The sequence below is a fragment of the Sphaerodactylus townsendi genome, linkage group LG04, assembly GCF_021028975.2.
Source record: "Sphaerodactylus townsendi isolate TG3544 linkage group LG04, MPM_Stown_v2.3, whole genome shotgun sequence".
Taxonomy (NCBI): Eukaryota; Metazoa; Chordata; class Lepidosauria; order Squamata; family Sphaerodactylidae; genus Sphaerodactylus; species Sphaerodactylus townsendi.
The window spans coordinates 75,195,817-75,208,197 of record NC_059428.1 but is presented as its reverse complement, the minus strand read 5'-3'; the positions used below and the strand labels follow the sequence as shown (position 1 = coordinate 75,208,197).

General features: G+C 40.9%; 1 protein-coding gene across 1 annotated transcript in view; it reads right to left on the bottom strand.

Moving 5' to 3' along the window:
* Positions 1-12,381, bottom strand: part of CFAP47 (cilia and flagella associated protein 47) — a 290,800-nt gene that overhangs the window by 174,539 nt on the left and 103,880 nt on the right. Inside the window, exons 28-31 of the mRNA XM_048494089.1 lie at positions 8,226-8,323; positions 6,194-6,310; positions 4,690-4,824; positions 1,505-1,617 (exon numbers count right to left, since the gene is read on the bottom strand). Of these exons, the coding sequence (XP_048350046.1) occupies positions 1,505-1,617; positions 4,690-4,824; positions 6,194-6,310; positions 8,226-8,323 (463 nt within the window). The remainder of the gene's footprint in view (positions 1-1,504; positions 1,618-4,689; positions 4,825-6,193; positions 6,311-8,225; positions 8,324-12,381) is intronic.

Here is a 12,381-nt window from a genome sequence, read left to right as displayed (position 1 = left end):
AACTCAGATCCATCATTAGGAAAAATTTTAAATGACCACTATTAATTTGTACATATTATTATAAAATGTTAGGGGAAATGTTCTGGAGACTCTATCCATCTATCCTTTTCTGTCCATCTGTGTACCATATAAAGTATAGCCATGGTGATGGCCCAAGAGTCCACTTAAGATACAGCAGCTGAAGCCCAAAATAGATTTTGGATGAAAAGCCAATTATCTATTTTAAAAAGTATTGTTATAATTTGCATTATTTTATGCACTTCAACTTGATTTCATCTGATAAATCTCATACAAAAGATTTTCAGAAACCTAATATCTTCCAATGAACATTATTGTTCCAACATTAATGTCATTCATTAATTGTACTGACTGTGTGCAATCCACCTTGATTCCAAGTGAGAAAGGCAGACTATCATATAAATATATAAAAATAATATGAGTCCATGCTGCTAAAGCATGGCTAATGTCTTTACCAGCTTAAGGATTCTGCAAACCAGTAAGAGAGACAAAGAGGGAGAGAGGGCAGGCATGTGCTTGATGCGTAAAGGTTGGCTGAAGAGGTTTTTATTGATTCCAACTGACCCATTATATTATACGTCAAAAAGTTGTATGCACTTTGTGTGGAATTTTGTCAACTCTGGTTGAAAAACCAAAGATTGTAATAAATGAAGCTCAAATGAGACAAAGAGAACCAGCACAGACAAGAATCACAACAACCTAAGGAAAAGGATAGACTGTTCCTATGATTTTATCTATTCACTTTCACGTCCATTTGGACTAAACTATTGATAAGACTCTGAATGGCTGTTGTATCTATCTGTCTTTTATGGACAATTGTTTTATTGTATTTTGGAATGCCAATAAAGGCTTGTCTATTCACTTTCACAGAACTTAGTGAACTCCTTTGTCCTGCTGAAGTTGATGTTGGACCTGGAATTCAGATATTCCACTGGTTTAAGATAATAACAAATAATTTCAAATAACTGTAAAAATAATAATTGTACTATTACTCCAAAATATATTTCATTAAAGGAGAGCACATAGCAGCCTAACAGTTAGGCCACAGCAGCACAAATGCATAATAGGAACTAGGACATCCTTTGATGGACAAACTGAACACAGTTGGACAGAACCAAACAAAAAGAAACAAAAAAAGATAAATTTGAACATATGGCTGGAAAGCCCCCTCTGCTCTTTAATTAATTCAAGGCCTCCATCTTATATAAAAAAATTTCTCCTCAAGGTATTGTCCTTTATGTTTAGTTTAGAATGGAATTTAAACAGATGATGTGCCTGTTCACACAGCGCTCATCCTCTGTTTCAAAGAACCTGTTCACACAGGAGATTGGGAGTAGGTCTTGAAATGCATACTTCATCCCCAAACCAAACAAAATTTAACCCCTGAACTAAAGATACCATGTCAATCTGAAACAGCAATCTTCCTGACCATGCAATCCAAATCCAGTTTTCTAACACCATCAACACAAAACTGAGGGTTACTTACTTGGGGGCAATGGTCATAGTATTTCCTTTAGGCAATACAAAATCAGCAGAATCTCTTCCTAAAATGGTAGCATTGTATATCAAAGGCTTGACACTTGGATTTTTCAAATGTATCTATTGCAAAAATAGAGCATACAGCATTTAAGTACACTTGTTTGGACTCTACAATGACACAGTGCTTGAAAGAATTAATTGTATTAATTATCTATAGAGCCATGAATACAATTTAATAGGGGGATGCTAACCTTTGATTAACTGTATTGCAGAGCAGAGAAAATAGCAATTGCCCCATTAACTTGGGGAAAAATGTATTTAACCTGCACCAAAACACCATGGCTTTGAGAAGTAGGAAATTGCAATATATGCTGATAATAATAATGTTTCTGGAGAAGACCTGAACAGTCCCACTTTTTAATGGCTTAGAAACATCTCATTTTGGTGCAGGGTTACAGCAGAACAGCAAAAAAGTCTCTAAGAAAGTGATTATTTCCTGTTAGGGCCATATTATCTGCAAACAGTCTCTTCATTTAGGGCTTTTACTCTTGGAGATAGATAAAGCTACGTTGGGACAAGGCTAGATGGAAATACTGCGAACAGCAGTGGCGTAGGAGGTTAAGAGCTCATGTATCTAATCTGGAGGAACCGGGTTTGATTCTCCACTCTGCCGCCTGAGCTGTGGAGGCTTATCTGGGAAATTCAGATTAGCCTGTACACTCCCACACATGCCAGCTGGGTGACCTTGGGCTAGTCACAGCTTCTTGAAGCTCTCTCAGCCCCACCCACCTCTCAGGGTGTTTGTTGTGAGGGGGGAAGGGCAAGGAGATTGTAAGCCCCTTTGAGTCTCCTTCAGGAGAGAAAGGGGGGATATAAATCCAAACTCTTCATCATCATCATCTAGGCTTGCCCAAGAGATGACTTGGGATGGGGGTGGTGGTTTGGGGGAAGGTTCAGTAGCTGCTGCTTCCTCTTCATGTGTCTGCTTTGCAAAACCTGCCTGACTGTCCTAGGACCAAGCTAGAAGACGTAAATAGGCTCGAGCTTATCCAAGACCTAGAAAGAAGATTCTTAATAGTCAGAAAAGGGACAGTTCTTGCCTGCACTGAGAGAATTTGCACAATTATGCAATGAGAATATGTGGAATTGTTTTGACTCATATTAGCAACAAAATCAAAAAAGGAGTAGGTCCGTGATCACCAAGCCACCAAACAAAAACAAAAACACCAAATGTATCCTGAAACAGGTGTGTTAACAGCAGCATGAATTACATCCAAGGAAGACTTTAATCAAATACAATCACAGGTATCAAGTACAAATTTAATACAAAGTGAATGAAATGATGATGTAGATGTGAATGAATCTACACCACATACATTCTCATTTCAGATGTATATTGTAGAACAATGTGAAATAGTAGAAACTTTCATACACTACTGTCAAGAGATAATCTATTTTGGTTGCTAGAAGGCCTAAAATAAAAATCTTTTTTCCTCTCTCATGATGTTTGCAAGAGTTCAAAAAACAGGAGTCAGTAGTTAGAGATGAGTATACTTTACTCCAAGGTCATTATATCATTAGCAAACATGTGCAACACGCATCCCCAGCCCCCTGGTAGCTCTGCCTCTTGCCAAACTATTTTATCCAGCCTGTGGTCGTGCCAGCTTGCCCTCCTCATACCTATGCCTCTGCTGTGGTGGACAAATATGGTTGGGCTGGGTGAGTGAAGGCAGCAGAGGAAAACGTCTGCCCCATAAAAAGGGGCCACTCCAAAGGGGACTCCAGAGCCTAGGCAAAGGGCAGAGGGAGGACTTTTCCTTCTCTTGGCTGGTTGCTACTTTCTCTGCAATCCAGCCATGGTCAGGAGAAGTCAGGAATAAGATTAAGGCTGGGTCTGGAAATGGAGAAGTGAGGTGGTAGGATCCCTTTCTGCCACAAGCAGCTTATCGATGACAATTTTGCTGTTGTTGCGGTAAATGGTGATAAGAGTGGTGGTGATGGAAGGTTGAGAGGCAGGAACAGGTAAGGGACAGGAAGGGAAGATAGCAAGCAAGCAGTCGTGCCAAAACAGGGATTCTTCCCTCAGGTCAGCTGCTGCTCTCTCTGTGATCTGGCTACTTTTGTGTGTGGGGTGTGTGTGTGTGTGTGGATGAGCCCACCATACAGTAAAACAGATTAATATATAATGCAAAATTCGCAAAGCTAAATGTTAACTATAGCCAGGACTCTGTATATAGTATAGTTCTGCATAGAAAAACTGCAGAACATAGTGCTAGGCAGATTCCAGATTCCTCAGGATTGTAGAGTTTTTTTAAAAAAAATAATGATTACATATGGAGTAAGTGTGTTAAGAAAAGTAAAACAAAAGCAATCAAAGAAGAATGGAGCCAGAACTATCCTCTGCTCTCTAAATCTTTCCACTCATTCAGTCTGACATCATATAAAACATTAAAATAAAGTAACATTAAAATAAAGTAAGACAACAGTACAACACACAGTTATTGAATATAGAACCACTGAAAGGCACAGAAGGGAATTGCCTCCTGGGAACAATAAACACCAATTCTTATAGTCCTTAGATCAGTAGATAAGTCTGATCTCTGATAGGTCAAAACTTAATTTTATTAAGTTTAAAGTTCCATTATAGCAAGCATCTAGTTCTCTGATTATGGTTTCTTTTGTCTTATGTTATTTAATTTCCAGCTACATCTTTATGTTTCACTTCGGCTCTACATCAAAACTCATAATTTTGATTATGAGCCCCTGGGGGATGGGGCGGTATAGAAAACTAAGAAAGAAAGAAATAAAATAATTGAGCTCTGACAAATTCCTAAATTATGTATTGTCGAAGGCTTTCACGGCTGGAATCACTGAGGATCCTCTGAAGATGCCAGCCACAGATGCAGGCGAAACGTCAGGAGAGAATGCTGCTAGAACATGGCCATACAGCCCGGAAACCACACAGCACCCCATCCTAAATGATGGTTCTCAAATCTCCATTCATCAAAGGTCCTTGCTGGGATTATTGGCTCCAGAAAATGATAATGTTTCAAAGCCCTTTGGGGATAGGGCAGGAATTTAATCCAAAATAAATAATAAATAAATAATCCAGCAAAGGCATGCCCAGACCCACAGTACATTGTAGGTTCAATCAGGAATTATTCTGAACATAAAAGATAAAAATACCAGTACCTTCCTAACAACAGTAGAATGAAGTCGACCAGCGAACTCAATATATTTCTTGAATAGATACTGAGGAAGCCTCTCATATAAATAGACAGAGAGCATAAGCATCATGACTGGATTTGGATCGCTGATATCAGAAGCCTAAATTTAAAAGACAAAGTCAGTGCATGGTTACGGAAAAAAATGATTTTTAAAAAACTGCTTATGAATGGAGGGGCTACAGTTTTAAATATCAGCTTGATTATTCTTCCATACTTTAAAAGCACTATTTTTATTTATTTGTTGCTAAAACATTTACACCACACCTTTCCTCATGGTTCAAAGTGATTTGACTTGACAGCAGAACTACACTGAAACTTACAAAAACCAAATTTATAGAAGTATTTCATTAAAGATCAAATACTAAATTTTACTTTAGTCTGCTATGGTGGCTAAGTTAACCTGTAAATATAAGAGATTTGCAGCACTACTTTAATTACAGTTAAAATACAGTTAAATTTTACATTAGTGAATTCTTTTAAACACATAAATATGCTTATATTACCATATACATTTGCCTCTGTCAAAAGCATGACTAAGTAAATAGTACTCTTGTTATGTTTTTTATTCAGGCACCTAACAGACTCAACCATACATTAAAAAGACAAATAAATCTAAATGTTTACAGCAGCAGCAGCAGCAGCAGCAGCAGCAGCAGCAGCAGCAGCAGCAGCAGCAGCAGAAGAAGAAGAAGAAGAAGAAGAAGAAGAAGAAGAAGAAGAAGAAGAAGAAGAAGAAGAAGAAGAAGAAGAAGAAGAAGAAGAAGAAGAAGAAGAAGAAGAAGAAGACGACAAGTGGAGCCCCGAAAGAAAATATGCTGCTTCCTTTACTTACTCCTTCTCTTCTTCATGCCTGCTCGGGGGGGGGGGGGGGGATTTAGGGTAGAGACACCATATTTGCAGTGGAGCTGCTGGTACCTCTCTCCTTAAAAGAACCCCTGAGTTTAGTACAGTTTGAGTCAGTGGTCCAATTTTATGGGCCCTCATTTTTCCTCCATTTGCTATGATGTAAATGTGGTGCTTCAACTATGAAAAACCACCCATAGAGTCCTGCAAAAATTCCCCATTCACTATAATGGAGCCATGCTCTTTAAATTTTTGAAGAGCTACCAAACCCACTGCCCAGCACAGATTGGGCAGCAGCAGGTTCAGCAGCTTGTTAAAATTTTAAAGAGCTTTAAGGAACCCTTTAACTTGAGCCAAAAAGTGTGGGAAGGGCAACGCTGAAAAGTTTGGACTTTTTAAAATAATGTTTTTTATTGCTCCATTTAAATGGTGCCTTTTTTCAGTTTGGCATATCTGAATGCATACCCTATAAGCGAGTACTGTTATTTCAAGTAGTTTTACTAATTGAATTTTAATAGCATATTACAAAATCTACTCCAAATCATCCTTCTGGAAGCAAGATTTTAAAAACTAGATATGAAATATATCCTAAAGAACAAAAATGTCTATAATACATGATCACATACCAGTACATCTATGTCAAGATTTATTGCATGAAAAGCATTTATAAGAACCAAGCAATTATGAAGATACTGTTCAGAGGTATCTGGATAAGTGTACATATTCACAAGGTGTGTTGAAATCTGCAGAGATAAAAAAATAAAACTTAAAAATCTAGAAAGCAGGTCCTTGGCTAAGATTCTGCATGGAACCAAGGCAATTAATTTATCTTACTAATGAATATACTGTACTGTTTGCTCTGAATTTCTATTAGCCTTCTTTCAAGCACTCACATTTTTCCATTATGAAACAGTTAAATTCCTTCTTTGATCTTTTGCATAGCACAGTTCACATTCAGGACATCTTTTTCAACATATCATGTCTCCATGTCCCCATTCTTCTCATCACAGTTCTTTGCCATTAGACCCTCCAATTCTACCAAACACCTGACCATTCCCCCTTCCCTTTGGCTCCTCTACAAGATACTTGCCACTTCTCAACCCTAACCTAAATCACCTTTATATTTAGTGATTATATGGTTACCTGAAATGGTGGGAGTTTATCCCTTGTAGAGTAGGGAATTGGCAAGAGCAGACTCTTGATTTAGCAAAAGATTGGACAAGCTCAAGATCTTTGTTGCCCATGTATATCAAGGTCAGCTTTTGCAAGAAATCAGCAGATCAAAATTTAGGAGATTTAACAATTTTATTCAGGGATACTAGGGGTACACAATAATCAAAGCAGCAGAACATACACATAGTCCTAGGATAAAAGCATTGTTGAGAGGATAGGCTTGGAATAGATGAAGGGATTGTGAGGAGTATGTAAGTGTTATAGCCACCTGATTGTGGAGAGGAAAGGTCCAATGAACAGAGCTGAGTAACCCACGCTTAACTCTGATAGAAGATAGATCAATGCATTGGGACAATATCAATAAACGGAGAGGTGTCCAGAGATACTGAATACTGGTTCTTGGGAGAAAGGACATCATACAGGGGGAAAGGGACCCTCAAGATTATGCAGAATGGCCCTCAATCTCCCAGAACTAAGGGGAATCCTGCCTTTCTGTGGAAAGACAAGAAACAGACATTAACTTTAAGTGTTGAGTCATTAAGCTAATAGTTTGAGTGCTTAGCTTGATGAGCAAAGCTGAGAGTGCCCATAGGTGGGCAAAGTGCTGAATCAACCATAACTATTAAAAATGGCAATGTAAATCTGTTGGTCATTAGAGAGTGATTAATCAGAGGAAGAAATTTTGGGGTTAATACTGGCAGGAACACTTGGGGCATATACATTAACAAGTTCTTTGTCTTTGCAGGGTGGATAGTCCAGGAATTGGAGATGGGAACACTTTCCAAGGCTGGGGCATTATCTTCTCTTAATCCCTTTAGGATTGGTGTGTGGGAGGTATTTTGCAAGGTAGATAGGGGCATGGGCAAGTCCAGACAAGATTGCCTGCCTCCACATCATGACCATGCTATTCCTTGGAGGTCTCCCATCCAAATGGTAGCCAGGGTCAAACCAGTTTAGCTTCTGTGATCTGACAAGATCAGGCTAGCCTGGGCCTACATGGTATTCACAGAGTTGGTCAGAAAATGACAATGAGGAGCAGGAGTACAAAATTGCAATGGAACTATTAAAATGAATTCAGGGAGGTTAAGGAAAGACTAATGATAAGTGGGTCTTGTAGATGCCCATAAAGAAAAGAGAGCTTTGTGGATGGCCATGAAGGAGAGAAAGGCTGATTACTGGAGAGGAAGAAACTGTTATAGTATATAGCAGCAGAAGGACAGAAGGCTTTGAGACAAAGGAGGTTAATAAGCAATTAATTTGAGCACAATAAAGAGAGTTAAGACTGTAAGGTGAGAAGTGATGTCATCCAATTGCCAAGTATGATGACTTGATGGTAAAGAATGTCTGATATAGAAACTGAGAGCAAAGAATTTCCTCTTATCTTTTTTTTTTGCTCGTGCTTCAGTTCATCACCATGTTCACACTGTACGATTAACTCTACTAAAACCCTTAAAATTATAAACATTCTATCAAATAATTTCTTACCAAATAAGGGCAGTAGTTTGCTACTTGTGCTGCCAGAACTAGTCCATCTTGGAGATCTCTATCAAAGTTTACTATCCACCTTGCAGGTGGAATATCACCTGTTTCAAATGAGGAGATTTTAGTGTTTTATTGTGAAAGTCTATGATCAGTTCTGATAAAACATCCATATTTCTACCTTTAGAAATACACATTAAGAGCTTCCTGGAATGATTCAGGTATGCCTCTTCTATCATGCTTCTTTTAGAGTTCCTGGATGACTGGTAGTTTCATTCTCTCCCAAATATTCCCCTACATGCATTACATGCAGTACATGCAGACCTTTTACATGTCATTACTAGATGCTGATTTTATACTAGTACCCAAAATTTCCAGAAATACCTAATCATCTCTGTTGTAATGTTTATGCTGAAGATGGAGCAAGCTTGTTTTCTGCTGCGCTGGAGACTACGACTAGGAGTAATGGATTCAAGGTACAGGAAAAGAGATTCCACCTAAACATTAGGAAGAACTTCCTGATAGTAAGGACTGTTCAACAGTGGCATACACTGCCTCAGAGTGTAGTGGAGTCTCCTTCTTTATAAGTTTTTGAACAGAAGCAAGATAGCCATCTGTCAAGAGTGCTTTGATTATGAATTCCTGAATGGCAGGGAGTTGGACTTGATGGCCTTTTTGGTCTCTTCCAACTCTATGATTCAATGTAAACTGTCCAAAGAAAGGAGGGAATATCCTCACGATTCTCTTTTTACATGTGAGGAGACATTCATTGCCTGCTCGGCAGCTTGTTGCTGAAGTCTTAACAAGCCCCTGCTTTTCCTGGCTCTCTTAACAATGTCCATCAACTCCCTTTAAAAGGCATAGATCTCATCACACTTGGTAGTTGTAAGATTGCTGGCTTTGTTAAAGCCCTTTAAATTGCAGTTAAATCAATATACTTGTGATTGCTGTTATATTAATATTGTAGCCCTGTCATGATGGTGCCATTGGGGGGAGGGGGAATTACTTTCGCTTTTGCAGGTGCAGTTTTATTACTTCTAGCTGTGGCCTTGGAGTTCTGCAGCTGAGAAGAGACTTCAGGCCGGACAATGTGAACTGTCTGCTTCTCATGTGGGGGTGGGGATCTCACACTCATATTATCAAGAGTTTGGCATGGTTTTCACCAGAACTCTCTTTCTTTATTCCTGACATGTCTTCAATAAAAGCCTTGAACCAATCAAGTGATTTATTTTCTGAATGGAGAATCTGAAAAGCCCCTTTCCCCAAAATAACTCCCCCCAAAAAAGAGGCAAAGCAATTTGCTGGGTCACACTCTGCTAAAGAAGGGGATCATGTCCTAGAATTGATATTCTCTCCTCACCCACCCCCCACTCCCTCCCTCCCTCCCTCCCACACACACACACACACACACACACACACACACACACACACACACACACACACACACACACACACACACACTTTCTGCTACTGCTGCTGCAGCCATGGGAGGAGAGAGAGGCTTGTTATTAAATGGTTAGCCAACAAGGTAAAGAGAAGTGTGCCATGTAAGTTAATGCAAACAAATGAACGCGTCGCACACAGGCAATGGCAACAGTCTACTTCTCTTGAAAAAGAATACGAAAACGCCTCAGTACGCGTGAAGCGTTCAAGGAGAAGGGCTTTTGGATATTTATAATTTCTTAGACAAAACTTAGTATGGACATTTATAATTTCTTAACAAAACTTTGTTTATATTCAAAAAATTTGAAAATCACGTTGTATTATTATAGTATTGAATTAATTGGTTATGAGTATGTAAGAATTGTTATTGGTGACATTACCATTGTGTTTTACATTAATTACTCAATATATTGGTGCATTAGTGTGATTGCCATCGCCTGTGTGCGATGCGTTCATTTGTTTGCATTAAATGGTTAGCCCACTATTTGTATATCATCCTACAGACATCTTCCCCTGCCCCCTGACTGTTTTAACTGCAGTGCTCTGGAAGTGAGTGTGGGAGGGAAATAGTTGATCTGTCGTTTGGAGGTTTTCATATACAATAAAAGACAGTGATTTTGCAGTGTTTCTCTGTTTGTATTGATATATCAATATAATAATTAACAAAAATTGAATAACAGATCTGAAAGGGAGAAGGGTGCACAGGAGTGCAAGGAAGTGGGAAGAACTGGTGATCGGTGGAGGGAGGATATCTGGCGCAAAGCAGTACTCACTGGCAAATCTCCCCCACTCTGGCATCAAAGAAAATTAAAGTTGAGCTGAAGTGGTATTGCTTGGCACAGGGAGAATGGAAACTGAAAGCAGGGCTTGGGGAAATACATCTATACAAGAAATCTTGCTGTGATGGACATTTGCCCCTGTGGTGCAGCATAATGTGCATAATAGGCCTCAGGTTTGCAGCACACTCCATAGCACAAATCTAGCTTTTAATTTAAAAAAAAAATTCCAGGCAACATGCTCATGTCTATGCTCTACATTGACTGACACTCACAGGGCTATCTAGACTGGAGAAGCTGCCCCCCTAAAGTCCAGGAAACACTATACAAATTTCCACAGCCCTGCCTGCACTACTGGTGGCATGACCAGCCTGGTTGACTGAAGCCCTACTGAATGAGAACATGAGGGCTCTGCTCTAACACTTCTAACCAAATTACATCAAAATATATAGTCAGTTTTATAGCAATAAGATGCAAACAATCAAAGCAGTTAATGGACACTGTAAAAACAAAGGTCCCATCCTGAACCAAAAATATTCTGCCTTTGAACTGGTTACAATTCCAGTACTAATGGGACGGGGTAAGTATAGCGGTAGGTGGCAGCCATATGATAGACAGCGGACGAGAAGTAGATGTGCTTGTTTGCTTTCTGACCTCCGACCTATCCCTAGGAACGAGGATGGCTGGGTTCAGGGACACTCTGCTTCGTCTCTGGTGCTGATTAATGCCAGGTCCATAAACAATAAGACCCCAGTACTCCGGGATTTTCTCGGAGATCTGCAAATGGACCTGGCTTGTGTCACCGAAACCTGGGTACGTGAGGGCGAGACCGTAGCCTTAGGTGGGGTCACGCCCCCAGGTTTCGCGTGCCTCCACCAGTCTCGAACCCAGGGCCGGGGTGGTGGTGTAGCAATGTTCATCCGCAATTCCATTCCCTTCAGGGCAGTCCCCGTCCCGGAGATCACCGGCATGGAGTGTGTCGGGCTGGAGTGGTTGGCCATGGAGAGGTTGGTGGTCCTTCTGGTGTACCGGTCGCCTAGCGCACCGGGGGATGGCCTTCTGCGGCTGCTAGAGGTGGTGGCCAACTGGGCGTTGAGGTTTCCCAGGCTTATTGTCCTGGGTGACTTCAATGTCCATGTCGACACCGCCTCATGTATGGCGGCTGTGGACCTAGTGTCATCCATGGCGACTCTAGGCCTCTCCTTAATAAATTCTGGCCCCACCCATGAGGCCGGGCACACGCTGGATTTGGTCTTTGGGTCAGGGGTTAATCTGGTCGTATCCTCTATTGATAGAGTGCCATGGTCCGACCACTATGCCCTGAAGCTGCGGCTTGACATGCTGTGCCGCCCCTGTCTAGGCGACGGGCCGATTTATGCCCGCCCACAGAGACTTATGGATCCAATTGGTTTCCTGAATGCTCTAGGGGACCCTGAACCCGCCGGCACACTCGATGAGCAAGTGGAGGATTGGAACTCCCACCTCTCCGATGCCATCGAGACTGTTGCTCCCCGGCGTCCTCTGCGCCCCCGTTCACGGCAGGCTCCATGGTATACAGAGGAGCTGCGCCAGATGAAAGCGGGTGCTCAGGCGTCTAGAGCGAAGTGTGGAGGAAAGCTTCGTGACAAAGCTCTTGTGAACATCCTATAGGACGTTTATGAAAGCCTATGAGATGGCGACAAAGGAGGCGAAGAGGGCTTTCTTCTCTTCCTCTCTTGCATCTGCTAGCTCTCGCCCGGCTCAATTGTTTCGGATAATTCGATCTTTGACCTCTTTATCAGAGGGTTCTACAAATCGTGAATTGGCTATTAGCTGTGAGGCATTTATGAGCTTTTTTGCAGACAAAGTCGCATCGCTCTGCCAGGACCTTCCTGCCACCTTAACTACAATTAGTGAACTGGAGGCTCCCTTGCCGTCTTCTGGCCCTTGTTTGGCCCGGTTTT